Below are 27,171 nucleotides of genomic sequence, written 5' to 3' on the forward strand. Positions count from 1 at the left end.
GCCAATAACTAGCTCCCTAAGTCTTACCAAACCATGATTCCATGCCAAGTAAGCATGCTTAAGGGCTTGTTCAAGTGCATTACAGCTATCATCAAAATATAAAAGTAGTATTATTAATATCAGTGACCAGTGATTACGTGCACGCGCAGCACAGCTATCTGCCCAATCTCCAACAACCACATGTTCATCAGCTATTTTTAGCTTCTTCCACTAATACAATTAGTCAATTTATTAAAAAGAAAATTTAAGCTAATGTTAACTACATAAGATTGAGAATAAGGAAGTATAGCTATATAATGAAATTGGTTGCCAACCAACAATTGACCTACCAGAATATTTCCAGCTCATAAACATTGGATTCTAAATAAAAAATAAACATTTTTTTCAAGTCAGCGGCTACAATACTTCGAAAACACCTGTTTTCTTCCACCATTTTTTTTTTTTAAAAGAAAAACAAAAACAACAATACAAGCCACACGAGTAAAAACAAAGCGTGCCTGTCTAATGCTCTCTCACTGTACACAGTTTTGTTAGCGAAACTCACTGCGATGGAATACAAAATCCATCCACCCGGATTTAAAAAAACAAAAAAATTAGAAAATTAACACAAAACGACAGCGTCAAAAGCGAAGGCAGAAGAATCAGCCAAGCAAATCACGGTCTTGACACAGCTCTTTCCTGAGCCGTTGAGAGAAAAGCCTGCAAGCGTCCATGCTCAAATCGATGGCTGCTGCTAATGCCACGAAAGCAGCTGCATCCTCTGTGCAGTTCACGTGGGGCACACTTACTTGGACGCTGGGCTTACTGCACTTGCCCTCACCTTCCACGCTAGCCGACATTACAAACCCTCTGTACATGCAGTATGGCCATAGCCCGTACCCGTAATCTCCGCTGCTCCTCGGACTACACACCGGCGAAGTTGAATTTCCCGGAGTTGAGCGCCCACTCGAGTTGACTCCCATATCGATGAGAAAATTTCCGCCTTTATGCGAGCTGAGAGTAGACTCAGCAAGTACAATGCCGGCTGCGCTCATGCCACCGTTGGTATCCGGGATAAGCTCAAAACGATAGCCAAGTCCGTCAGAGGACCCGCGCTCACGCCAAGCCTCAAGCCGGCCCCATGGCTTCCAGGTGCCATCGCCAGGGCGAAGTATGAGCCAGGAACCGGGGTTGGACCGGCTTACTCGGTCAGAGCCGGGAGAAGCCACGAAGGGCGTAACCATTGAAGCAGCAGCTACAGGTGAGCCGGAAAGGTCGTGTACCGTTAATGACCACCCTTTTCGTTCCTTGCCTGGCCTCTCCCTTTCGCTACCAAACGAGCTGAGCCAGCTTCTAGAGCTGCTTGGCTCGGATTGCAATGACCTGTAAATCAAAGGAACTAGACTAATTAGCAAGCAAAGAACAAACTTTCCAAAATAAACCAAGAAACTGAAAAGAGATTAGTATCTAACTTAGACGAAATTGGTGTCAGTTGTGAACGCATTAATCTAATATTCGCAAAAAGATTTCACGGTTTCAATTAGGAACACGATCTAGCGCCTTTAACTTTTGAATCTCTTTTTTTTTTTTTTATAAAGAGTAAAGCTAAACAACTTGAATCACATTTCTCGCATTAGCTTTACCCTCTTGTGCAAATTCAAATTAACAACTAGTCACATGCATTCAGATACCTGGAATCGTACATAATAAAAAAGAGCCAGAATCAAACAAGAAGAATCAGTTAAACCCCAAAAGCAGCTAGCGGCAATAAGAAAATAAAACCCTGAATTGAAGCATCAATACTAACCTAGATCTTTGATTCCGGTCGCCGGTGTTTCTGAAACTGAACTTGCAAGTAAAAACCGGTTGCCTAATGTTCCCTTGGATCTGGAACACCTGAGGGCTGCACTCTGGCTCTCCATCGAACTGAAACACAAATCTCGGATCGGGCTCTGCCTTCACATTCAAATGAAACTGAGCAGAGGATCCTTTATTAGCTTCCTTACCAACAGAAATCCACCCATTGTGGAATACAGAAGCCCTGGACTCCGTTCCCGCCAGATCCAACGGCACGGAAACTTTCCCCAAAAGCCTTCCAGAGTTAACCCCGCAAGTAGTGCCACGACGCCCCGTGTAGATAGAAATTTTTAGACAGAGCTTGCCGGCAAAAATAGATTTCGCAACTAAACGTTCAAGATCAGACTTGCTAAGATGAAAGGTAGCGGCAACGGTATGAGCCTGTCCATCGGGGAACTGAGTATTCTCAGGAGGAATGTAGGGGACGACGGCTGTTTGTAGCGCAAAATTCTTCAGCTTAATTTTACAAAAGCAGGGCGATGAAGATGGGTGAACAACGGAGCGAGCAGGCTTAGAAGCAACAGGAATTTTGAGTGCGAGATTGCCAATGGTGATGCGCACGAAAGGGCAGGGATCCATAATTAACTCAACTCAGATTATCTGCCCTTTCTATCCTGTTAGGTTTTTTGAAAAGCGGGAGACTCAGCCCAACCCAACCCAACCAGAACCCAAACTGCGAGTGAGCGTTAAAGAGATAAAGAGAGAGAGCAGAGTAGAGTTTAAAGTTGGTTAAAAAGATGAAGAAGAGAGAGGAGTAACAGAAACAGGCTGGAGAACATGGGGAAGCGTGCAGAAGAGAGTGGACGAAGAGAATGGGTGCAGAAATGGTGCGCAATGCGCATCACTGGCAACACTAGGAAACAACGCTGGTTCTAGCAGTAGAAGTAGAGGCATTACCTTTCTCATATTCTAAAATTTGGGCTTAGGATTCTTGTAATTGAAATCAATTCGAACTCTATTTCACTCTCTCTCTCTCTCTTCAGCATGAGAGATCTATATGGAGTTTCTCTATCTAGGGCTAGTACGGAACCAGAGATAGAGAGAGAGGAATGAAAGGAGACGTCGAGGCTTGAGGGACTATAGAGAGAGAGGAGAGGGAGAGCATTAGTTGCACACAGCCTGTTGGTTTACAGCTGTTCACAGGCTGGCAATTAATGCCAGTCGTACAGAGGTTGACGCTATCTGATTTTCACCTGACTCACTACATTGTGTAGTTTCTATATTTTTCATGTTTAAATATTTTTCAAAGTTTCCGCTACTGCCAATGTTATTTATTTTTTTAATGACAAAGCTGCCCTCGAGCCACGTCTGCAAAATTCTAACCACTAAAACTATACGGAATCTCTTCTCTCTCTCTCTATTCGAAAATTGTTAATTAGAAACGTAATTATACAAACACAGATCATATCTAGCCTCCACACGTGGGTCCTACTTTATGGAAATTATGAAATATCAGTGAATTGGTGGCCGTTGGATCAGTTGGATGAGATAAGATGATTGATAAATGGAGGAGTAGAAGGAGAAGACATGTGGCATAATGGGATGGATTCGGCACCCGTGAGAGGGATGGGGCAGGCAGAGGCAAGATTTGATAACATCACGATGATGTTATCAAATGAATGAAGTTATTGAATTTCTTTTTTCGTTAAAAAAAAAAAAAGAGAAAAGGAAAGGATTAGTTAAACAAAAACAAAAAACAAGGAGAGAGAGAAGAAGATTGGTGTGTGGCAATGAAGCTGGTGGATCATAGAAATTAAAATTTTTCTGTTAAAAACAATAAAGGAAACGGGAGGACTTTGGATATTCATTTGTCGTTTTCGCTTTGATTGTTTAGGATACACCGATAGGCAGAGACTGCCCCAGGTTTTTCAAACTAATGCCCCCAAGCTGGTTGTACTATTAAAATAATAATAATTCCTCTTCCTCTCTTTTATCAAAAATATTTGCTCTCTCTCCTTACCCTGTTGAAATTTTAAAAAATTAAGGCCATCTTAAATTTAAAAAAAATTAAGAGTAAAGGAGTTACATAGATAAAAAATAATTAAAAAATATAGATAAAACTTATAAAAAAGATGGTAATAATATTTAAGAAGGGCACAATTACATTATATCCCTATTTTTTCAATAAAAATGACTCTTATATTACAAGTCAAACTTTAAATTTTATAACAAGTCAACCATTAAAACGTCATGTCCTTAATTGTTTATATTTTGATTTTAGAAACAATTTGGCCATTAAATTTGTTAAATATAATTAATATAATTTTTCAGAAAAATCAAAGGTAAGTTAATTTTATTTAAAATTAGACAATAAGAAGTTATTCAGATAAATAATAAGAAATTAATAAGAATAAAATGACTATTGTTTTCTTAAATAATAACTAATTCAATATTTAAAATTGAATATGCAAGTATGAATTTAGAATTTTTTAAATAATTATACAATGGAATTCTTATTTTAATATATATGTTGCGAATTTTCAATGTTAATCTTTTAATAAATATATTATAAAGTAACATAGCTAAAAATCTCAGTCTAATGCTTACTTTTTTATAATAAATAAGAAAATATTCAATTTTATAATTTATACAAAATTAAGATTTTCATATATGTAGTTTTTATAATGTATTAATTGATTTTTCAATACAAAGTTGACGCAATATACAAAAATAATTAATGCTCAAAAGTTTTAATCCATAATAAAACTACCATTCTAAAAATATGGAAAAATTTAATCTTCTTATTACAATTTTAGTGCCAATTTTAAAATATATAAAAATAATTTTTATATTCACAGATTTAATATGATAATAAGTACATTTGACTAAAATTGAGATTTTATTTTTTTAATTTTTAATTTTCATTTTTAAAAAAAATTATATAATTTTTAAAAATATAAACGATAAGATTTGAATATTTTGTATTAATTACACTATATTTAATTTAATTATTAAATATAATTAATAGCTAGTGATCGTTAATAAATAATAGCTGATAATATATAATTTATTATAATAAGTAATTATATTAATATATTTTAGATGTTTATTAAATCATGTTTAACTATTATAGTTGACAATAATTAATAAAAAATATATATTAATTTATTATATTAATAAGATAAATATATATATAAAAGTATTAATTTATTGTATAATATATATAATAATTAAAAATAAATTTTAAAATATTATTATTTTTTATGAACATGTATAATTTTTATTATATAATAATGAGTATTATAAATAATTTAATAACCATTTAGAATGCTTTTAATTTATGTATTATTATTGTAATTTTAAATAATTTTTGGATATTAAATTTTTTATTTTAAAATTATAATTAATAAATTATAAAAAAATAATATTATTTAAATAAAAAATAAAATCAAAACAGCCGATAGCTGAAGCAATTCTAAAATTAGAACTAATTTAAAATATAATTGATAGATCTCATAGCTTATTAACTGTTCTTTAGTTTTTTAATATTTTACCAAAACTTAATTTAGCTGTTTAGATATTATCAGCTATTTAAAAATTAAATCAAACACCTCATAATATTTGTAATTAAAAAAATGCACCAATAAATTTTAGCTTAATGACATTAAAATATTTATTTATAAAGTTACGATATATTGACTAAATTGAAATGAAAAATTTTTTTGTCAAATTTAAAAATTGAAATAATAATTCAATATTAATAAAAATAAAAAATAAATCTCTCAATTTTCAAAATTTTCTGGGCCAAGAAAGGGAGTGGAGGCCCATTGGGTAGGCCCAATAGAAACAAGGGTATTAAGGTAATTATGAAAAAGAAAATTCCTAATCCCTTTTGAGAGGTCCAGGTTCCAGAATGGTCCATCATCTCCATTCATCATTCTGTTGTAAAGCTCTTGCTTGTAGGGCTGAAACCAGTAAAAGAGAAGAAAGATTAAACGAAATAAACATGTCAATCTCTTCTATATTTGGCTCTCCAATCCTTCTATTGCCCAAATCAACAACACATAAGCCGCCTAATTCTCATATTCCGCCGCCCCAAATTGGCTGTGGTTATGGCGGCAGTGGATTGCGTATAGAGTGCTCTTCAAGGCCGCAGAAGAAGGCAACAGCTCATCACATGAAGACAAGGCCAAGAAAGACTCAACCATGGGATGTAAAGCGCAAACCCACTGTTTATCCTCCTCTCCCTCCTCTTCCTCCTGATTGGACTCTCCTTTCCTCTGATGACGCTGTTGGTGATGATGGTAGTTCTGCTACTGAGGCTACTTCGCCATCTGCTTCTTCTTTACAGGCACCAATTTCAAGTGGGTAGTTGGCAATTCGTTGTTTTATCATGTTTTTCCCTTCTTTTTGAGATTTTTAGTTGGGTATTTTCAATTTGCATGCTTCTAGTACTGTATTTTTTTCGTTAAACCTAATGAATTTATGTATTGAGGTCGAGCATTGGTCAATGAATATTATCCGTTTGATGATAGAACTGAGAGAGGGAAAAATCAGTCGATTGTAATTTTGGCCTTTAACTCGTATGCTTGACACTTGCAATCAAATGTTTGGTACTCATTTAGAATTTTACCCAATTCAAGCCAAAATGGGAAATTGTCATCACATTAAGCCCTTTTATGATTTTAACACTAATTTGTTCAATTAATTTAGCAACACATTTGGTTTGGGTATTTTCTGGGTTCATTTAGATTGGCCGGAGTTGTCTCTGATGCGAGTGATTTCCTATTTTTCAAAGATTCCTCTGGCCGAGGTAAAGGAGGTTTGGGGAGGTAAGAAAATGGAGGGAAAGAATGTGAGAGATAAAAAGCCCATCTTATGTCCTCTGCTCTTTCTTTGAATAAAACACGTGCTGAAAACAAATTGGCAAAGGGAGGACACTATTTAATATATGTGATTTAATAAATTTTTCGTTTTAAAAAGTAATTAATTACTTTTCAAATTATTAATTATTCTCTTTTAAATATCTTTGGCTCCACCCTTTAGCACTGTAAGAGAGCGTTAAGAGTCAAGAGAGCAATTTAGTCCCGATGAAAGGGGTCCTTTGGGGCCGACCACATTAATGGTTATGGGCTTTGTTTCACACGGCCTTAATGATTTTAGTGAAAATGAAGCAATATTTTTTTAAAATTATTTTATATATAAAATAAAAATACATTATTCTTTAATATTTTGAAATAAATAAAATTGGAAGCTTACTTCTACTTTTCAAATTAATAAGTTATTTATTTTATAATAAGATCATTAATTATTTTTATAAATATTTAAAAAAAAAACTTTACAAATAGTGAATGCAACTTGGCTTTGCAATCAATTTTGGGTAAACGCTGGGACGGCAACTGTAGCTGAACTGATTGGTGAGTTGTAGGATTTGGATTAATTTTTTACCAATGCATATTTTATTGCATTACCAACACTCATAACGCTAGCTGGTATAAAGGTTTACAGAAAAGTACAGCTGCAGCCCAAACAAAAAAGTTATGTAACACAACAAAACAAGCTAAATAAAATAAGTTAAACCAAAACCAAACAACAAATTAAGCCACATGTTGAGCATCGTGCCATCCGAAAAACATCATCCAAAATAATAACAACATAACACTATCAACGACATGCTGAAAAAAAAAATAATAATAAAAAGTAAAACGGTGAACCATCACAACCCTAATTAAATAATTAAGATAAACCTGATCAAAACAACTCACTCTGATCCACTTCATAGTCAATAAATGTAGAATATCACTTTCTTAAAATAAAGAAAATAGAGCATTACTATTCGATGATTACAAAAAAGAATTTAGAGTGAGACTAATATGAAAATAACCAAACAAATAACATACAACTAAAAAAGCTTTCGGTACATCGTTAGCCGAACAATGCCGATCACATAGTGAGGAAAAAATACAATAGAGTCCAACTGATTATCAACCAATATCGGCAGAAGCCATAGAACATAGCAGTGTTGTTTCGAAATGCAATATCACCGATCAATAGTGTTCCCCAAAAGCCAATCAAAACATCCTCCAAAAAGCAGGTTTATCTCAAACCGTCCCTCATAAAATAAATATTGAAACTTAAAAGGATAAACTAAAAGAAAACAGTACAGGAACAATCATTCTGACGTCCATTCTAATAAGGGAACATCGAAAGTGCAATGACAAAAAACAAAACAATTTGTAACTTCTCACCTTGCACGAAGGCAAGGAAGAGACAAACAAGATACTTTCAAGAAAATCAAATATCAATCAAAAGAAAATAACCAATAGGATCCTTTATAATTTTACTCCAACAAATCTTTATTAGTACTTCTCTACTCTTCTCTCTTCTCTCCTTTCTCCTTTGCATATTATAATAAAACCATTATATTTTTAAAATAGAGATATTTCATACACAAATATTAAACTAATACCTTATAAAGTCATAAATTTTTTTATTTTTTTGGACTTGTACAGCTAATTTAAAAAAGAAAAAAAGGGAAAAAGCAAGCAATGTGATTAACTTGTCTGTTTTGGGGGTAGTGGTGGCACTATCAAGCAACTATTGAAAGTGTGACAAATTTGTAATCAATTCAATTCAATCTTTGCTTCTTCTCCTCTCTCTTCGCTCAATTATAATCAATTCAATCTAACCTAGAGCTTGCTGAGATAAGATGGAAGACATTGGATTCGCTGCCGAGGGGGGAGGGTATCAAGGTCAATGTAGTTAGAAGACAAAATCACCAACTGATGTACAAAATAATTAACACTAGAGATTTCCTCACCAAAGAAGAGCTGCAAACGTCAAACAGCTAGAGAGCACAACCAAGATCTTCATCCACCCCACAAAAGGAGATGAAACAAAGAGCTCATTGACAGTCTCATAACCACTAAGGGTTAACCATCTAGCCAAGAAGGGACGGATAAGGCTCTAATATTCTCTGCATCAAGCCTAAAATCATAGACCTTTTACAGAGCAAAAATAAATTCGCAGCATACCGAAACAAATGTATAAAATAAAAATGAAAAAAAGGAGAAAAGGGAGCATCAAGAGAAGAAAACCCCTTTCTTTCCAAAGCTAGCATGATCTTATTTAATTTATTTTTCTATACCCTTTATCTACAATTAAGGATTTGACAAAAATTTAATGTAATTTAATTTTTTTCTATTAATTTCTTAAATTTAAAAATTTATTTAAATTTTATAATTTCTCCTACTTTCAGCTCATCATATTATCACAGTCTCACTCAAAAAATATCTCACACACAGTCTCACTCAAAAATATCTCGCACACATATATAGAATTTTTTTAGTCAATAATAAATAGTTAAACACTGTTTTAGATTTTATACAATTAAAAGAATTTAAAAATATAATATAAATATAGCTAACGAATTTATTTTACAGCGAACAGCGAACTTTTTAAAAAAAAACAAAAAAAACATTAAAAAGTCATCCTTCTTATTTTTGAAATATCTAAGTACGCAACCTATTGATTGACACTTACAAATTAATATCTAAATCGCTACTGTCGTGGCAAAAAAAGTAAAGCAGCAAATTCTGATTGTGTGAATACCTTTTTAGCACTGCATCATCTCCTGTTACTTTTTATCTTATCCACAACTCATCTATATGTATATAGAGACCCTAGCTTTACATACATCACTGCTTTGCTCTGGCCTGTGAATTTCCTTTTCTGAATTTGTCTATCCCCAATTTGCAAATTCCATTTGGGTTTAATTCTCCAATATAATCGTGCATTTTCTGGTGTAGAAGACCAGCATAGTTGTTTCTTCAAGGCCTGAGAAGACTGAAGACTGCAACTGAAGAAGATAAGGCCAACTATTGTTTGCTCTGCTCCTGCTTGCTGATAATGGAGATGATGATTGTGACAGTGCTACTGAGGCTGCTTTATCTTCTACTCCAGCCTTATAAGCATCAGTTACAAGTGGGTAGTTGGCTGTTTGTGGCTTTATCATCTGTTTCTTTTGTATTTGATATTTTCTTTTGGGTGTTTTCAGTTTATGTACTGGTGTTCTAGCTCTTTATTATTAATAATAAGACATATAAGTGTTTTATTGATATGGTCATGTTTCGGCTCAGATTTCAGATACAGTTTATGATTTATGCTTACTTTCCTGTTTGAGAAGAATTATTACCAGAATAAAGGATTTTAGATTCGGGAATGGAAATGAGAAGAATTTATATAGATTTGTTCATTCTAGTTCAATTCCTTTTCACTAACGTCAACTTTATGGTTGCGTAGTAAATAGAAAAATCATAGTGTGGGAACTAGCATCTAATGAGCTGTTGTGACTTGAGATCATTGAAGTATTTTCCAAAGGGATTAAGGGAAAAAGGACAGGTTCAAAGTCTGAGGAGGCTTATCCCCAGAAGTGGATACAGAGCACCTTGGAACATTATACAGATTTGAAGCCAGCTGGATTCCAAGAGCCTCCCCTGCTCTGAATCTCATGTATTATTCACTTCTCAAGTGGATATCTGAATACTTATTCATGTATCTTTTAGAGGGATAAAAAACATTGGCACCACAATTTCGGATTATCAAGATTGAACGATGGTGAATAATAATTACAATGTATAGGTGAAAAAGGAATAAATAAATAAATAGGCATTTTATTTCTTTTAATAAAAAAATAAAACCTTAAAGACATCATATCCTAGAAGAGGATATGATAAGTCACTTTAAAAGTGATAAGTTCAACATACAAGATGTATGTCTTCTCTAACACACGCATATCATCTTTTCAGCATCCATACTACATGAAAAATTTTGATCCGTTTAAAGCACATCACTTCTGCAAATCAAAAGGATCTTGTACTTTAATTGAACGACATATATAAAAGCTATCGAACAAGTGCAGGCGATGGCCAAATGTGTTCACTTTATTTGTTACAACTTATGTTTCAGTTTTACATTGAATTCATTAAGCTAACTAGGCCTTTTGATTTAACTCAACAGAGTCTTGAGAAAATTCATCTCACAACTAAGTTTTAAGTTGCACCATTGAATTTTTCTATACGTTCAAGCATCATTCGCGGCTTCACGTACAGTATTTCATGAGTCTTTGCCAAAAATGAGCATCTCTCCTTTGCCAGCAAAACAAACATCCCGACATTATCGCCTGTTCCTTTCTGCTATCTAGACTTGTTTACAGACATGCCTAGCAAGATTCTTCGCAAAAATTCAATATACCCACGCACCTACATAAGCCTTGCTTATTGGAAAACCTTGGATTTTACTGGAACAAGTTCATCGCAACATGAACAGCAAGAATGTCAGGAAACCAGGTGCATAAATGGCATCTTGGATTATTAGAAACATGTGAAATGTATTATTGTACAAGTGCTAAATACATGCCAGCAGGGATGCTCTCCCAGAAGGGGATGTCTATAGACAAAATATGAGGTGGTTTCTGCTTACAATTTGCAACTACTCTTAGAACCTTGGAACAACATAAAACAATTGTAAGACAACTTGAGCAAATCCAGCCGAGTTTCAGGGAGATGTGAGCGTCATGGTCCTACCAGTAAGTCAGTAGTTACAGAAGTTGAAGGTCAGGAGCATTTGCATTTTGCGCATGTCCTCCTCCAGCCACTGGCAGGAACTACATTATGCTATACATGGTTTAGCAAAGCAGATCTCATCCAGCACACACTTATTCAGGCAACATCATGATTTTGATATACTGCACTTCCTCCGTCGAATTGTTTTCCAACAGTTACTAGGACGATCTTTCCTTGTACCGACTCTGCCCCAGGCTCAAAAGGAAGTCCGTAAATATATGCTCATATTCTGGCATTTTGCCATATCCTGCCATATTAAACTATCAAGATAAGCGTTTGAGTGGAATTTAATGCAAAAAAAAAAGGCTCGAAAAAGTGTGATAATGTTGAAGTTCTAACCATCTTGGCACAATTTCAATAAAAACATTTTCGTATAATTGAGATAATTTCTTATCAGAAATGGCAACAAATAAGAATAAATTCACTTGCCAGGGAAGTAGTTGATGTCAATGACATAAAATTGATCTCTGGACCCATGCTCTCGGATTATGTCTAAATTGAATAGCCGGAGACCCTGGACAAAGTAATCAACAAGGTAAATGCAAAATGACAAGAAGGCAATGCCAAAATGTTTGCTGTTGGAAAACTGAAAGACAATAAGCAAAAAGGAGCTACCAGTCGGCGACGAAGTTCCCTTGCAAGTTTCTCAAGTAAGGGTTGTGGAGGAAGCTCTGCAGCAGGAGACAACTATGTTAGAGAAAAATGCCAGACTCTTGCAACAATGACCTTAAAAAAACAGGTTATCAAGGTTCAACAAATTTCAATTTCAATGTTGGGCCTAAAGAAAATCAACCATTTGCTCATAAGTTGGGGAAAAGGAAACTTCAAAAGAGGGCAGAGTGGACCAATGAAGCATTGGGAACCACCCCCAGCAACATGACTTAGACCCCACCCTATAATGCACATATTTCAAAAGCAGATTTGAACAATACAGAAACAATACAGAGAAATACAGGATTTCTCACCAGCAACACCAGGATCAAGATCAGCATCATCTGCAGAAGCTGCCGCACAAGAAACCCGTGGAAAACGGAAGACACCTTCAATTCTGGAGAGTTCCCTTTTGCAGACATCTGGTAAAGAGAATCGCCGAACCACCTTAATAGCCTCCCCTACAATATAAACTTTGAAGAGAACACCTCCTACAACCATGAAAAACAGGATTTGTGGAGAATGTCTCGCCAATGCTTATGGTTAATTAATAGAAACAACATAATTTATAACATCATACCATGGTTAACAAACTCCTGAAGAACAAGTGGAGGTTCAAGTTTCTGAAGGGAGGGCTGATCATAAGCAAGTGATAATTCATGTGACTTCGCACTCCCATCTGCAACAAGTGGCTTTGCAACTGAAAATTCAAGGGAAGTAAAATCACTAGGATGAGTTACCAGGAAATGGGAAAGAAGTTGCAGGAGTTATGATTTCCTTACAATTATAGCAAATATTTGCATCACAACCTAAAAAATAAGTTTCCAGCCAAATTGGCTCACAGCCACAGCCAAACAGACTAATACATCAGTCAAAATTTTGCGCATAAGAGATACACACCAATTGGTAGCATCAGCCCAGCTTTTGTAACTGCATCAGGGATGGATGCTGCATCTTTTTTGATAACTAACTGCCTGGGAACATCTACTTTACCTGCATCATGAAAGTTTCAGAGAAAGAAAGAAATAAAGAGGAAAGGGGGACAGGATTGGGGGTAAACAGAGACCATACTGGCTGAATTCAAACAAAATCTCCACTCCAAATTTAATATCTATGAGAAGAATGTGAGAAATTACCATAGGAGTTGGACAAATTCATATCAGCAACACACTGAAGCATAGACTGGCGATTGTGTAAATGTTGAATAGCATCTGGAGGATCGAGAACAGTAACTTCTGGATGAGTCCTCCTGTAATCCTACAATCACAGGCAAATAAAAGGTAAGGCCACTCTTTAAAAAAAGAAAATTCTTGCCTGACACAGTGAAAGACAGCCCCTAACAGGATCATATCATTAGATCCTTGATTGCTAGGCAAAAGCAATTCCAAGGAATATTATGCTCAATGAATTTGACACACAATATGTGCAAATATAATTACATGTAGAATAAGTAATCTAGATGGTTTTGCTATTATCAATAGCACCTATAAAAAAAATGGAACACAAAGTGAGCTGCAGTGCTTCAATTTCCAGAACAGCTCTTACCCAGGACCTAATATTTCAAGACATTGCTCTTCGAACCAATATCTGAAGCTTTCTGGTTCTACTCCTCTAAGTTCAGCCAATGATTCTAATATCTCATTTCAAATACATAGACAAAAAATTTTATACTGCAATGAAGATTGCCAATAATGTACAAATAACATAAATACCAATTACAATTACGACCAACTAGATTAAGAAATAGTACTGCCCAATAAAGATGATAAATTATGTAACAATGACATAAGTTTGAAAAAAAAAATAAAAGGAAAATAAAACTATTGACAGTTTGAGCCTTACATGCTAATCAATATCATATCTCATCCATTTCTACTCAGTATTCTTAATTATAGAAACACCCGTCGTTCACGTTGTAAGGATACAGATTCTATATAAATTAATGTTATATGGGATTAGCAACCAGTTTAAATACAGAGCAGAGTCCTTGCCTCTGATAGCATCACAACCGACAGGAAAAAATGAAATGATGTTAGCATATAGCGAAACTTCTCAGCACTTATCATCTTATCTCAAGCAGACACCGATTAGCTTGGTCCATTTTCTAAGTAGTATAACTATTTATGAACCTATGTTGGTAAGAGAAAAACAATGCACAATGAATAATAGCAGTCAAAATATCCTATTTTATTTTGGAAAGTATATATTTACACATACCAGGGACTTCAATCATGACATTATGGTCTAACGGTAAGTGAAAAATAACTGGATTAAAACCCAATTAATCAAACCTCAATCTAGCAGTGAAAGTTTCCAGCTAATATCTTACATGTTCAACTATTAACTGGTTCCAGCAATCCAAGACAGAATGTATAAGGACAGTTATTCAGACAGCCTGATCCTAGAGATGATGAATAGCTGAGACTAGAATATAGCTACAAGAGTTTAAACTGGGGTTGAGAGGCCATTCACATTCAGCCAATAAAAAGGGGGCAACACAGAAGCCATCTAAAAATCAGCCTCCTAAAAGGGATTAACCATAAAAGAGCAAAATTTTTTGGCAAATAATTTTTAGAAAACCTGCAAGAATCAGCTAGATGATCATGGAAGTAGAAAAGAGCCTCGCTGCCTCAACTATCAAGTCATGATGCATGGACGAGGATGGAGCAAGCACTCTGCAAATTATGTCAGACAGGAACAAGATTTAAGCAATTAAAAGTTGGTGACATTTGATCCTTTGCCTCTCCATAGATATTTATGGCACAACAGATTCAAGTCATCGAGCAAACAAAATAGCATACTTGATCTATTACCTAAAATTCAGACATTTACAAGGCAAAGAGTTGAGACATAAAGGCAGATAAGAGGCCAACCTCAAGAATCTGTCGCCACTCCTTTCCAGTTAGCTGCATGAGAAATTAGAAGGCAAAGGCGTTACTTGTCTCAGATAAGAACTATTATAAATGACAGACTCTATATACAGATACAAGTAATAACAGCTAAACATAAATTTGTAAAAGTGAACCAATGCATCCTTAAAGTTTTTGCCCATTGGCACTTCCGTCAAATATCATGGCAATCACATTAAGCTCAGAATGGAACCCAAAACACAATACTGCAATTTCAAAAATATTTATCACATAACAAGTCCAAAGGAAGGAAAAGAAACTTGGAATTTGAAAACCAAAAGAAATGCAACCTTGTGCAACACAATGTCAAAAGGGCCTTGATCTGAAAGGGGCTTGTTTTGATCAATTGCAACAAATAATATACCTTTATTCCTGCACAAAGACCAAGATTTTACACATAAGTAACCCAAAGAAAAGTACAACCAATGAGAAAGATACGAACACAAAAGTTACTGCAAACAAGAAATTCAAGTTCTGCAAACCAAAACAAAAAAGATTATTTGCTCTCCACATTATTAAAGAAACAGAAGAACTGAAACCACTACTTATGGACCATTAAACCAGCACAAGCAGCAATTTTATCACACAATCACTACATTCAAAGATGCTTAGTCATATTCAAACTGAAGATTTAACCCTGGGTAACAAATCATTGGCTACATAACCAAACTGAATAACTGATAAATATAAACAACCCTGTCGATTACTTTGTTAACGATTCATGAGTTAATTCTGAGGCAGAACAACATAACTGGCTATTTACGATCGGATAATGCACAACTTAATTTACAGTTATTCCTAAGGTAGATAATCGGGAGCTATATTATGATGCTCCATACAATAAGCACAGGTTACAGAAGTAATTGCACTCATTTATAAAGAATATGACTGACAAGTGTATTTGAAAATATAATCGAAATCTTTTGACTTATTATGAGTTGGAGAAGTCATTTGAACAGTTATGTAGATTTATATTGATTTACTTCACTTTCTCGCCAGCCAAACGAAAAGGACAGAAGAATATTCCAGTCTCATGACACCAAAAGAATCTAAAACAGAAGGGGAAAAAAATCAAACAAACAATGTGCAAAACCGTTTAGCAAACAAATCTGCGGACACAGATGACTCAAGAGAGCGGTAATTAGATACAGAATGGAACGATTATCGAGTATTATTCCCTTTGAACCGTTTGGAACTTAACAATTTTAGTTCCTTTTTTTAAAAATTTTTGATGTATCGTCCTCATTTCATTTACCTAGCTAAACCCTCGAGCTTTGGCTGCAAGAAACTCTTAATTTTCTTGGAGGTAAGCGCATAGCCAACAATAACGAGTTTCCTCTGGAGAGAACGAGAAGGTGGTTGAAGAAACCCAGCTTCTATGGAAGAAATAACCTCCTCTTCCTCTCCTTCTTCATAATCTTCATCTCCTCTTTTTCCGTTTCTGTGAAACGGTACAATCTCGTCGTGTAGCCTCATGCCTATCTAAACCCTAAATTTGGAATACACCTAATGGTTTCCAGAAGCTAAAAAAAGGAAATGCTGTTTTCGAGAAGAAAAGCCGCCGGAAATGAAGAGTGCGGTATCGGTACCGGAAGAGAAGCAGCGGTTAGGTATTTGGTCAGAGAGACTTGGGAGGAACAGAGAACAGGGATTTGACGGAGAAGAGAAGGAAAGAGTCGGTTGAGAGAGAGAAGGGAAGATAACGGAGATGTGGGATCACGAAATATGTGTGTGGGTGAGAGTATGAGAGAGAAAAACGAAAGAGTGGGGGGTTTTATTTATATACATGTGCGCTCGCAGAGCAGGGGATAGTTTCCTGGATTTGCTCCTCTTCTTATTATATCATAAATAATAAAAATAAATAAAATGGAACGCGTTTATGCTCACCTTTTCTGTTCGTATCGCTGCTCGTTGTCCTCACGCGGACCATAATATTATGTTGCTTTTGCTGATTTCTTTAAAATTTTAAAATTAAATATTTTATTGAGTTAGAGATAATTACACTAATACTTTCTTTTTTTCTGAAATGCAAAGTCACTGAGTTAAACATTATTTAACATAAACATATATAATACGTATAAAAAATAATTATTTAAATATAAATATAAAATAAAAATTTATTATTTACTTTTAAATATTATTATTATTATTAACGAGTTAAAATTTTTAAAATATATTATTTTTTTCATTAATAAAATACTCTTTTTATTTATTTTTATCATAAAAAATATAGTAAAAATTAAATTACTCTCATTTTTCTTTTTTCTTTTTTCATTCTTCTTCTTTTTCAATTTTTTTAAGAGAATAAAGCGATTCTTTTTTTAAAAAAAATAATATATTTTAATAGATTTAAAAAAAATAAAAATATTTTAATAAATTTTTAAAAATATAAAAATTAATTTATTAATTAATAATGTTAATACTCAAATACTAAATAATAAATTTTATTTGAAAATAAAATTAAATTTAAAATTTTTATTTATTTATTTTTAATAATATATAGTAAAAAAATTATTTTATTGATGGATGAAAAAAATAAAAATTTTTAAATAAATATTTAAAAATTTAAAAATTAATTTATTAATAATGATAATCCTTAAAAACTAAATAATAGAATTTAGATAGAATGATGTTAGAAGAAAAATTTATTAATTTAAAAATGCGTTTGGTATAGAAATAGTGGGGAAATGTAGAATGAGATGCATATAGAAATACAGAGAATTGGATAAGAATTGAAATGTGGGGAAAAAATATTAATATAAAAACTTTAAGTTTTGTGTATGCGCTGGTGATTCTGAGTATCATGAAATTCCTTGATCATCTTGGCTAGGTCTATATTTTTAAATAAGCCTTATCTCTGTACAAACAAATAATTAGGGCATTGACTTAATAGCTAAGCTGCCTTATTAGCAATTTTCGCTTTTAGCTTGGGGTGGTTGTTGGGCCGGATATAATTAAATATCAAACCCACTATTTATCATGTTTATCATATTTTCAAATGGTAAAGAGTTCTTGTAGAGTTCGGTATAATACACTCAATGTTCATTCTGACGGTGGACGGAAAAAGAGATTATTTTAGATTTTGTTAATATATTGAATAATGACTGTCGATCTTTTTACACCTAGAAATAAGATTGAACTTTAAAAAACGTTAACTTAAAACCCATATTTAAGCAAAATTAACTACACGCTGCATATCCCAGTTCGGTAACGTGAAAGATACCGGACGAACCATGCGAATGGGTCGTAGAAGACAAGTCTAGTCCGGTGATGTGACAAGAGATAGGAGAGCAGGTTCAGTCATCTTGCAGCCCTGTTCACACGCATGTCGAAAAAATTAATTAATTGTCTGGCATGGATAAAGACTCTAATATATCCATACGTATGAATTTGAGTGATAGAAACATATAACACAGCAAAGAAACTGTTAGACGTTACTAACAGACAAAAGGAAAAGAAATAAAAGGAAACAAATGTCTTTTTCTCCAAAAATAAATTTACACACCTACTATAAATTCTATTTTCTAAATCTCAAAATATCATCGTATAATATTTATTTTACTCAAGATTGAATCTCTCCACTAGATATTTTGCTTGTAATTTTAAGGAATATTTACGTTTGACATATGCTTACTCTGATCATAGAATAACTTTAAAACACTCTTAAAAAAATGCATATGATGTTGTAGCTAAGCGATCGGCACCATAATAAAAGTATATGATTAAATTTTGAGAAATTTAATATTTCAACCTCTCATACTTTTCCTATAACATCCAACTGCTCATATGATTAAATTTTGAGAAATTTAATACTTCAATCTCTCATATTCTTATAAAAAAAAAATCTGTATAATTATTCTCATTAAATTGGAATATTATAATTTTAAAAATAAGTGCAATACCATTAAATTATATTAAATTAAAATAATGCATAATATATGTTGTTGCATTCACATTTTCGATTTTAGAAGCATTTTACTAAATAATTTTTTTAACTTCCATTTATTTTTATATAAAAAATAATTCTTAGAAACATAATTATATATTCCTTTTTTTTTCTTTAAATTTTTTGTGATGGAACAATTTCCTCGTGACCTTTGTGTCGCTGTGTACAGACATCGACATGGCTTCACCTTTGTTTGGAAGCACCTTATTGGAATTTAGTGAGGTGGATTCATGGGTCCTAGATCATCACGGAGGCCAAAAATGCATAATTTATCTCAAGTGGGTCAGTGAAAAAGTTGAAAATGATTTTACCTGAACATTAAACAAATTTACATAATTTAATATTTAAAAAGATTTCTAATCATAATCAAATAAAAACCCATAAATTAATCAAGATGACTTCTTACTTTAGATTTTTTTTCCCTAATAATTTTGATTATTTTAGGAATTTCATTGGTGAGCTTATCTATAGTAGCTACCATGCACATGATGAGAAATCATGTCCAATATTTAAAACTTGTAGTCATTCTTTAAATATCATAGTACAACCCCTTGTGCTATATGTCCAAAAGGAGAAAACACTTAAAATAGATAGATTATCTAGAGAATAGGTTGAGTAGGTATTAGTGGGTTAGGTTTGATATTGATATGAAATAACTTTAATCACCCCATCAATTATAATTGATTAAATTAAAATATTAAATATTATTTTTAAAATTATTACCAAACAGAATTAAAAAGATAAAATTTCTATACAAAGAGACTTCCAATTAAAAAAAAGAAAAAAACTACTATATTGCTAAACTCAAAGCTCAAACTAGGTTAAACAAAAACAAAAACAGAAGACAAATTAAGGTTGTTGATGAAAGGTGAAGGACAATGGTGTTGTACAACAGATTCTAGCAATGGAGAGATGGTTGAGGGAGAAATCAAAAGGGGGTAGAATTTAGCTTTGAATGCTTGGAACAGTGTGCAAGTGGTAGGGTTAGAGAACCAATGAGCATCAAACTTATCATGGGATAGCATTAGTCACCACTCCCAACAATGGCAAACACTTGGGGCCATCATCCATGGAGAGTGGTGCCATTGGATTGAGACAATATTCCAATTTTTGTGGGGCAATAAAAACGTGCAATGATATTCTTATTTAGTGCCCATAACTGCTCTTAGGTCATAATTTCATAAAGCTTAAATGGAGATCTCCCATATATAGATAAAACATGAAAGGAAAATTAATACCCACAAAATGATGAACTCTTAGAAATCAAGTCAATGAATGATACAATTCCTGTTATATATGCAAAAATTTGTCTCTTGCTTTTTAGGGGCCATATCTGAATAAAGGGATTGATTACTTTGCTGGTGTTCCACTATCGATCACTATATTCATATCATCCCAGAATGTAAAGGAGATCAATAATGATTTCAGGAAATGGGCATGAATAGCTCAGCAAGACTGATAATACATGAATCCATGAGTCCCCCATGAAATATTTTTCACCATCTGATTAGCTTGAAAAAGAAAAAACGAAAGCAGGAGAGGGCTTTCCTTTCTCGGCTTGAACTAAACTTGGCTCGGGCTATTTTTTAGTTTTAACGGGTCTTTTTACTGGCCAGCAAAAATCATAGTTGACTTCTAGTTATATCCCTATTATAATAATCAAAATAAATAATATTTTCAAATTAGGTTGATTATTCTTAAATTTAAAATCGACAGAAATTATAGAAATTAATTGTATTTATAACAGACTAGTTAGATAACTATTTTACATTGATTATTGATGGATAATACATGAAATATAGCCTATTTGAAATCATAATATGCATATATTATTATAATATCACAATCTTACTATATTTGGATAATTAAAAAATAATATCAAAAAATTTAAAATTTTATTTAAAAAAATTAAGAATAAATTAGAGTGATCAGAACTCTCTAGTATTGCAATTCTTAATACTTGATCCCTCAATTTTTTATATGTTCATACAAAATTTTAAATATAATTAAATATTAAATAAATTAATTGTCCATTATTAATAGATTAACAAAAAAGTTTTAATTGAAAATGTAACAATATGCTACAAAATGACATACTTACAACATATCTTGTATAGATGGGTATATAAATATTCATGTCTCTATTAAAAACACAACTTTCAACTTGTCTTCATCCACCTATTAACTCTTATACAAGTCTCCAACCTTAAACACCACAAAACACTAACACCTAGAACATTCATTCCTCATTTACTAAACTCATTCAATACCCATCATTCCTGTCCACAATTTTAAACCTCATCATCCTACTCACCACGTGTTTAGATCGGACCAGCACATGGATTTACCAGTTATCATTGACCATTAGCTAAGCCCAAAGAATCTGCCCATCCAACTGCCCAAGTACAATGCTTTGCGAATTCCCCAACAAGAAAGGCGAGCACTCGAACTTAAGTTGGGTAAAGATAGATGCCTTCCGTCTTAATTCTCAGCCACAAATCTCTTCTAATCAGCAAGGACAATGCCATCCAAGGGTATCATGTACTGTCAACTCCATGCCTGCCTAATCAACCATAGCCTTGTTCGTTAGATGGGTAGACGCAGCACACGAGGCTCCACTTTCAAAAAGTTCATCTATCTTACTATGCCTTGCTTTAGCCATTCGGCAGTGACTTCATTTACACGACTGAGAGTATCTACCAGTTGGGTAATTTTTTTTATCTATTCTCACCCAACTTTGTTACATTTCAATCACTTGAGTCTGTTTGGTACAAGAGTTCTACAATTTCTCATTTTTATTTTCTAATTTTTAACAACTTTCTTGCCACTTTGCAAGTATTATATTTACATATATGGTTCGATTTCTAACATTTTCGGAGGCATATATTTCTTGTTTTTGAATATTTATATTGATTTTTAAAATTTTTTAATACAAAATTTAATTTCAATAATGACACAGGATACAACAATGTGAAATACAATAATGTGGAAGTAAAAACTCCTTAAATTCATTAGCTTGAATTTGGAAAAAACTATGTGCCTCTCATATTTTCTTTATATTTTTATTGTTGTTTTGCTCTTCAATAACTAGCTTTTTCTTACCATCAACCATATGAAAAATAAAAATTAGATAAATTTTTTATTCTTCTTATTCTTTAGTTTTTCTTTTCCTTTTTCTTCTTCTTTAATTCTCCTTCGATTTTTCTTTACTTCTTCTTAATTGATTTTTCCTTTTCTTCTTCTTTAATTTTTTTTTATTTTTTTTTAAAAAAAAATTATTATTATTCCTCCTCTTCTTCTGTGATACTTCTTTTTTTTCTTTATTTCTTCTTCATTAATTCTTTCTCCTCCTCTTTTTCTTCTTCGATTATGCTTCTTTTTTTTTTAAAGAGAAGAAAAATATACTATTTCGTTGACGAAAAAAAACAATAAAAACATTTTAATAAATATAAAAAAAATAAAAACACTTTAATAAATATAAAAACAAATAAAAACATTTTAATAAATTTTTAAAAATATAAAAATTAATTTTTTAATAATAATAATATTCAAGGACATTTTAATAATTTTCTGAAAATATAAAAATGAACTTGGTGATAATAGCAATATCCAATAACTAAATAAGGAGTTTTATTTGAGGGTAAAATTGAATTTTAAAAATTTTCTCCTTCGTCCTTTATCTATTTTAAAAAAAACAAAAAAAACAGAAAAACTATTTCATTGTCGTAAAAAAAAATATAAATGTTTTAATGAAAAAAATAAAATTATTTTAATAAGTTTCTAAAAATACATTAATTGACTTATTAATAATAACAATATCCAAAAACTAAATTATAAATATTCAAAAAAACAAAAAACCCTCAAATACGTTCCACTGTTACTATCGCTAATACATAAAGAATACTTGAAAGGTGCAGATAAGTAACATCACATATGAATTTTATAATGGCAGCTAACGACTAGTCACTCATTGATTGTAATGCAGCTCCTCTCACCCGTCAATTGACTAATTCCTTTTTCATCAAGACCTATCTCAGATCAACCCCTCCTACTCTGGGCTGATCTTTATGCCCTACTAACATATCAAAGGATATTCATTCATCAATGAGCACAATACAAAAGAATATTTACGGTTCATAGAAATGCACAAGGCCATATATATTTCTGATATTTTCTTACATCAATGAAATTGAAAACCGGATAATAAAAAAACTTTTTACAGCCCCCGCTTTACCTTGATCTAATGACCTCCAAGGCTCAATCACGAATGTACATTAGCCTCTCCTAATATTGCCTGAAATAGAATAAATTATATAAATGGAGACTAAATTTCAATATACGTATTATCATAGCATACAAACCAACGGACTCCAAAACCAGTTATCTTGCTAGGTTCCAAAACCCATATACTACCCTCAACATACCTCAGGCTGCAATGCTGCTGTCATTCTGCTAACATGAAAGTTCATCAAACCAGAATGCAAAAATCACAGCGCCAAAAATGATATTCCATTGCACATTATCTTGTAAGCACACAAAAAGATGGTCACTCTTTGCATGCCGCAGTCACAAATTGCTTGCTTCCTGCTTCTTCAGTTCACAACCACAACTCTTCCCAGAAACATGATGCATGTAAGCATCAATAACCTCACCTAACGTGTCAAAGTATACTAACAGTAGTGACCACCAATTGAAATCACAGAACCAACTGCCAGTGTGTCAAATATTTTGCTATCCAAATCCTCCTTGTTGCCACAGCATAAAAAAGATTAATTATGTCAGTGATTTTTTTCCTTCTTTTTCAGCAGGTAATTGCTAAAATTAATATTGCAATAGGCAAAGGAACTTGCAATAAGATACTATTTAGAACCTTTCCCTTCTCTTTCTAATTACAATCAAGTAACTCATGCTATCCTTGTTCTCAAGCATCACAGCCTGTTCATAATAATCTTAGAAATATTTAGCTTGAATGATGTTCACAATGAAATTAGTAAGAGACAACCATATGGCATTATCTCTCGACCAAATAATAAAAACACAAGGTGGGGGACATTCATGTTATGTTTGTGTGTCTCTCTGTGTGTAAGAAAGATAGGAAGAGAGAGAATACAGTAAAATGAAATTATCCATGCACTAATTCAAACTTATGCCATGCCCAGCACAAATTTCAAAAGTATAACTTAAAACAATAGTGGCATCGAAGCAGCCCAAAAAATCATTACCACTGCACCACAGAACTCAAATCTAAAGGGCCTTCCCACTCTAAATGCTCACTCCACAAGGTTCCAAATAAAATGCACCACGATTTGGAACACAATAAGCTCTCAATGTCAGCTTTATAATATCACATTTATGCACCACGCTAGGTTTCAGCATCAGATTGTCATATAGTAAGGTTGTAATCAAATGATAATCACTAAAACCTTTTCCAATTACTTAAAGCCATAGCTACTACATTATATTGGGGAAAAAAAAAATGAAGATGTTCCTTTTGTCCACTACATTTTTTGGGAAGAGAGAGGCCTGCTTTGGGATGCATGGAATATTTTGCTATTTCATATGATAGCCTTCTGTTGTTAATTGAAATCCTAGCACTTATTCGTCCAAATGAAGGGGCAGAAAATAAAACCCAGAAAACCTCATTCTGTATTAATTTCCCTAATAGTGGATAGCAGCACCTCATCCCCAGCAATCAATCGCAACTGCTTTATGAACACATCTCTGGCCAACTTACCCCCCTGTAATAAGCCATAACGAATTACAAAACAATACATCATTCATTTTTTAAAAATTTCCCTTAGGCAATACTATTAACACTGATTAACAATCAGAAAAACATGATTAGAATACTTACTCTGTAAGTATCATACAACGTCACCACTTCCCGAATCTTGGTGCGAGGGAGCAAATTCCTCATCTTCCAAAATAAATTCTCAAGGGAATATTTCACACAAGTGGGTCCTTTTACTTGACCTAACAAGCGACATTAACTAAAATCTCCATACAAAAAGAACCACCAAAATGCAACCACATTAACAAAAACAACCAACATTTACCTTGCACTTGACGAGAAGATTTGTAGCTCACAACAAACTCGGGGATAATGTGTCTGTTCATATTGCTTGACCAAACAATATACCACTTGGGATTGTTGAGATCATCAGCACCGGTATCAAATTCAAGTTTAGAGGGATAATATTGTTGCGACCCCACCTCCACTTTCTCAACATTACCCAAGATAACTCTACACAGTATAAGATGTTTTTCGCCGTTACCGTCCATCTCCGATAACTTTGCACTGAAAGCACAACAAAAACATATAACAAATCAAATCCATAACAAAATTTAAAAAACACTCGCGCTCATCACCACTAGATTGATATTCACGCATTACCTCATATAGGGCAATCCCAAGGGAGACAGATAAACACCGACCCCATAACATTCAGGCCCGGAAACCTTACCAGGTACCGCAAACCCATGCGCTAAAATACTCTCCACACCTTTCGCCGATGCGCCATGCCAAGCATATACAGTATTAGAAACGCCACGCGCAGCTTTTGTGATCTCAATCTGCTTCTGGAACACTTCATAACGCGCCTTCTCCAAATGACCGTTGCGCGTGAATTGATAAATGGCGGTAATTGTAGCACCATGATCAACTTTCCTTATCCCAGGCAAAAAATGATCCCTAACCGTTGAATAAGCTTTTTCGCCTTCCGTCAATAACCGAGCATTTGGCCATCTAGATGTCTCCGCATCGGGAAGGTGCAAACGCTGCCGTTTCGAAGCATCCTCCTGCTGTTGCTGCATCGACGAACTCACCTCGGGCTCTTCTTTAACCAATCCATCTCTCTTTCGCTTAATTGGATTATTATCTATCCGAATCTCAATTTCAATTTTCGGATTCTCCGATTTCTCCAGCCTACCATCAAAATCCTCACCGACAAACGTTTTGGGGAAAAAACACTTCCCTTTCTCATCAATCCACGCAATCGATCGCTGAAAGCCGGACTCAAAATCAGTTTGCAACATGCGCAGGAAATCAAAAAGATACCTGGAGCCACTAATTAACAAGTCAACCATAGGCTTGCCCTCCACAAAAGCGGATTTCAGGGAACCGAGCACTTCGCTGGGGAAATCCACCCAGGAACCGTCGGGATTGAAGTACATAAAGCGAACAGGAGCAGCGCTGCGCTTAAAGTTGCAGTTATTCTGCAACATGAACTCAGAAGAACGGCAATCCATCGACGGAACCCCAAAGCAGTTTTGAGGCCTCGGCGGCGAGGAAGACGACGAAGATGCTGAAGTTGATTTCGAAGGACAATTAACGCGAATGGATTCCACTGTGTTCCTTCCTTCAAGAGCCATAGCTTTACACCACTTGCAGGTAAATGGTATTGTATGGTCTACGAAATCGACAAGAACCAGTAGAATCAACAGTAAAGTCTGTGATGCTGCAATTTATAACTGATAGAATGTCTCCACTTTACTAAAATGGCCTTGGCTCTTTGCTCATGGTTAAGTCGGTGATAACTGTATTTTGACGGGGGTGTTTTGGTAAATATGCGGTGTGACTTTCTCCACAAACAGGACGGTTAGGGATGGGAATGACGTGTGGGTTACGCAGCCGACCTTGAATTGGGCTGGCTGCGCTTGTTTTCTTTCTTCGGCCCAAAGCAAACTGTTAGGACTTTGCAATTGTAACGTTGAAAACGGTTTTGAAGTTTCGAATAAGATCGGCTGTGCGGTGTGGCTGACTGTTTTTCGAATGCTAAACAGGCAAATTACTAGTAAGTCTCTAAATTTGTATAAAATTAATTAGTTTTGTTTTTATTTTAAAATTATTTAATTAACTTTATATTTCATAAAATAAATTTTCAATTTTTTTTAAATAATTAAAAAAACTTATATTATTTAAAATATTTATATTATTTAATTAATATTAAAAAAATTTATAATTTATTTAATAAAAAATTAAAAAGTTTAATTTTATAAAATATAATGATATTTTAATCGAAGAATTTTAAATATAGATACATTAATGCAATTTTTAAAAATTTACAATTTTATAGTAATTCTCCCTACACGTAAGTGAAAAAAAAAAAAAAAGAAATTTATGATAAGTACGCAAAAGTGCATTTTCAAATTTATATATATTATCTTCTAAGTAGGACAAGTGCATTGAGAATGATACCTACCACTTAACAAATATAAACGCTATACATATGGCAATTTTTTAATTTTTGGTAAGAATTATTATTAT

The 27,171-nt window shown here is 33.4% G+C and overlaps 4 protein-coding genes across 12 annotated transcripts; 1 reads left to right on the plus strand and 3 right to left on the minus strand.

The window, feature by feature from the left end:
• Window positions 1-269: 269 nt before the first annotated feature.
• LOC110606755 lies at window positions 270-3,036 on the minus strand. Its single transcript, XM_043953509.1, has 2 exons — window positions 1,787-3,036; window positions 270-1,362 (listed from the first exon to the last, which is right to left on the minus strand). The coding sequence occupies exons 1-2, from the start codon at window positions 2,413-2,415 to the stop codon at window positions 642-644; spliced, it is 1,350 nt and encodes a 449-aa protein (XP_043809444.1). The 5' UTR covers window positions 2,416-3,036; the 3' UTR covers window positions 270-641.
• A 2,644-nt stretch (window positions 3,037-5,680) lies between these two features.
• On the plus strand, window positions 5,681-6,313 carry LOC122722514 (50S ribosomal protein 6, chloroplastic-like). The gene has a single exon (XM_043953514.1). It carries the CDS (start codon window positions 5,690-5,692, stop codon window positions 6,146-6,148), a length of 459 nt encoding a protein of 152 aa, XP_043809449.1. The 5' UTR covers window positions 5,681-5,689; the 3' UTR covers window positions 6,149-6,313.
• A 4,796-nt stretch (window positions 6,314-11,109) lies between these two features.
• On the minus strand, window positions 11,110-16,745 carry LOC110606551 (inositol-tetrakisphosphate 1-kinase 3). Of its 5 annotated transcripts, XM_043953512.1 has the most exons (11): window positions 16,215-16,745; window positions 15,250-15,331; window positions 14,924-15,165; window positions 14,631-14,725; window positions 13,187-13,307; window positions 12,951-13,043; window positions 12,631-12,750; window positions 12,365-12,541; window positions 12,015-12,070; window positions 11,829-11,913; window positions 11,110-11,646 (listed from the first exon to the last, which is right to left on the minus strand). In XM_043953512.1, the coding sequence occupies exons 5-11, from the start codon at window positions 13,227-13,229 to the stop codon at window positions 11,558-11,560; spliced, it is 663 nt and encodes a 220-aa protein (XP_043809447.1). In that variant the 5' UTR covers window positions 13,230-13,307; window positions 14,631-14,725; window positions 14,924-15,165; window positions 15,250-15,331; window positions 16,215-16,745; the 3' UTR covers window positions 11,110-11,557. The 5 variants fall into 5 exon arrangements, with proteins under 5 accessions (XP_043809447.1, XP_021601097.2, XP_043809446.1 ...); XM_021745405.2 differs by lacking the exon at window positions 14,631-14,725 and having other exon boundaries at window positions 14,924-14,956; XM_043953511.1 differs by lacking the exon at window positions 14,631-14,725 and having other exon boundaries at window positions 16,215-16,744.
• Window positions 16,746-23,038: 6,293 nt separating this feature from the next.
• Window positions 23,039-26,359, minus strand: LOC110605965 (probable inactive poly [ADP-ribose] polymerase SRO3). 5 transcript variants are annotated; one of them, XR_002486464.2, is made up of 5 exons: window positions 25,300-26,359; window positions 24,962-25,203; window positions 24,760-24,878; window positions 23,330-23,650; window positions 23,039-23,199 (listed from the first exon to the last, which is right to left on the minus strand). XR_002486464.2 is itself a non-coding variant. In XM_043953364.1 (5 exons), exons 1-4 carry the CDS (start codon window positions 26,274-26,276, stop codon window positions 24,545-24,547), a joined length of 1,437 nt encoding a protein of 478 aa, XP_043809299.1. In that variant the 5' UTR covers window positions 26,277-26,359; the 3' UTR covers window positions 23,514-23,650; window position 24,544. The 5 variants fall into 5 exon arrangements, 3 of the variants coding, with proteins under 3 accessions (XP_021600355.2, XP_021600354.2, XP_043809299.1); XR_006349430.1 differs by having other exon boundaries at window positions 23,330-24,643; XM_043953364.1 differs by lacking the exon at window positions 23,039-23,199 and adding an exon at window positions 24,544-24,643 and having other exon boundaries at window positions 23,514-23,650.
• Window positions 26,360-27,171: the final 812 nt, after the last annotated feature.

Source organism: Manihot esculenta, chromosome 18 (genome assembly GCF_001659605.2).
Source record: "Manihot esculenta cultivar AM560-2 chromosome 18, M.esculenta_v8, whole genome shotgun sequence".
Lineage (NCBI taxonomy): Eukaryota > Viridiplantae > Streptophyta > Magnoliopsida > Malpighiales > Euphorbiaceae > Manihot > Manihot esculenta.

Excerpts from the sequence above, each read along its gene's own strand:
- LOC110606755 (XM_043953509.1), bottom strand. The coding sequence starts at position 2,415 with ATGGATCCCTGCCCTTTCGTGCGCATCACCATTGGCAATCTCGCACTC. Across the intron at positions 1,363-1,786 it reads GACCGGAATCAAAGATCTAG|GTCATTGCAATCCGAGCCAA; the intron begins GTTAGTATTGAT and ends TTTGATTTACAG.
- LOC122722514 (XM_043953514.1), top strand. The coding sequence starts at position 5,690 with ATGGTCCATCATCTCCATTCATCATTCTGTTGTAAAGCTCTTGCTTGT.
- LOC110606551 (XM_021745405.2), bottom strand. The coding sequence starts at position 16,435 with ATGAGGCTACACGACGAGATTGTACCGTTTCACAGAAACGGAAAAAGA. Across the intron at positions 13,044-13,186 it reads GAATTTGTCCAACTCCTATG|GTAAAGTAGATGTTCCCAGG; the intron begins GTAATTTCTCAC and ends TTCATGATGCAG. Across the intron at positions 12,071-12,364 it reads TCTTGATCCTGGTGTTGCTG|AGCTTCCTCCACAACCCTTA; the intron begins GTGAGAAATCCT and ends CTCCTGCTGCAG.
- LOC110605965 (XM_021744662.2), bottom strand. The coding sequence starts at position 26,276 with ATGGCTCTTGAAGGAAGGAACACAGTGGAATCCATTCGCGTTAATTGT. Across the intron at positions 24,879-24,961 it reads ATCTTCTCGTCAAGTGCAAG|GTCAAGTAAAAGGACCCACT; the intron begins GTAAATGTTGGT and ends GTCGCTTGTTAG. Across the intron at positions 24,644-24,759 it reads CGTTGTATGATACTTACAGA|GGGGGTAAGTTGGCCAGAGA; the intron begins GTAAGTATTCTA and ends GGCTTATTACAG.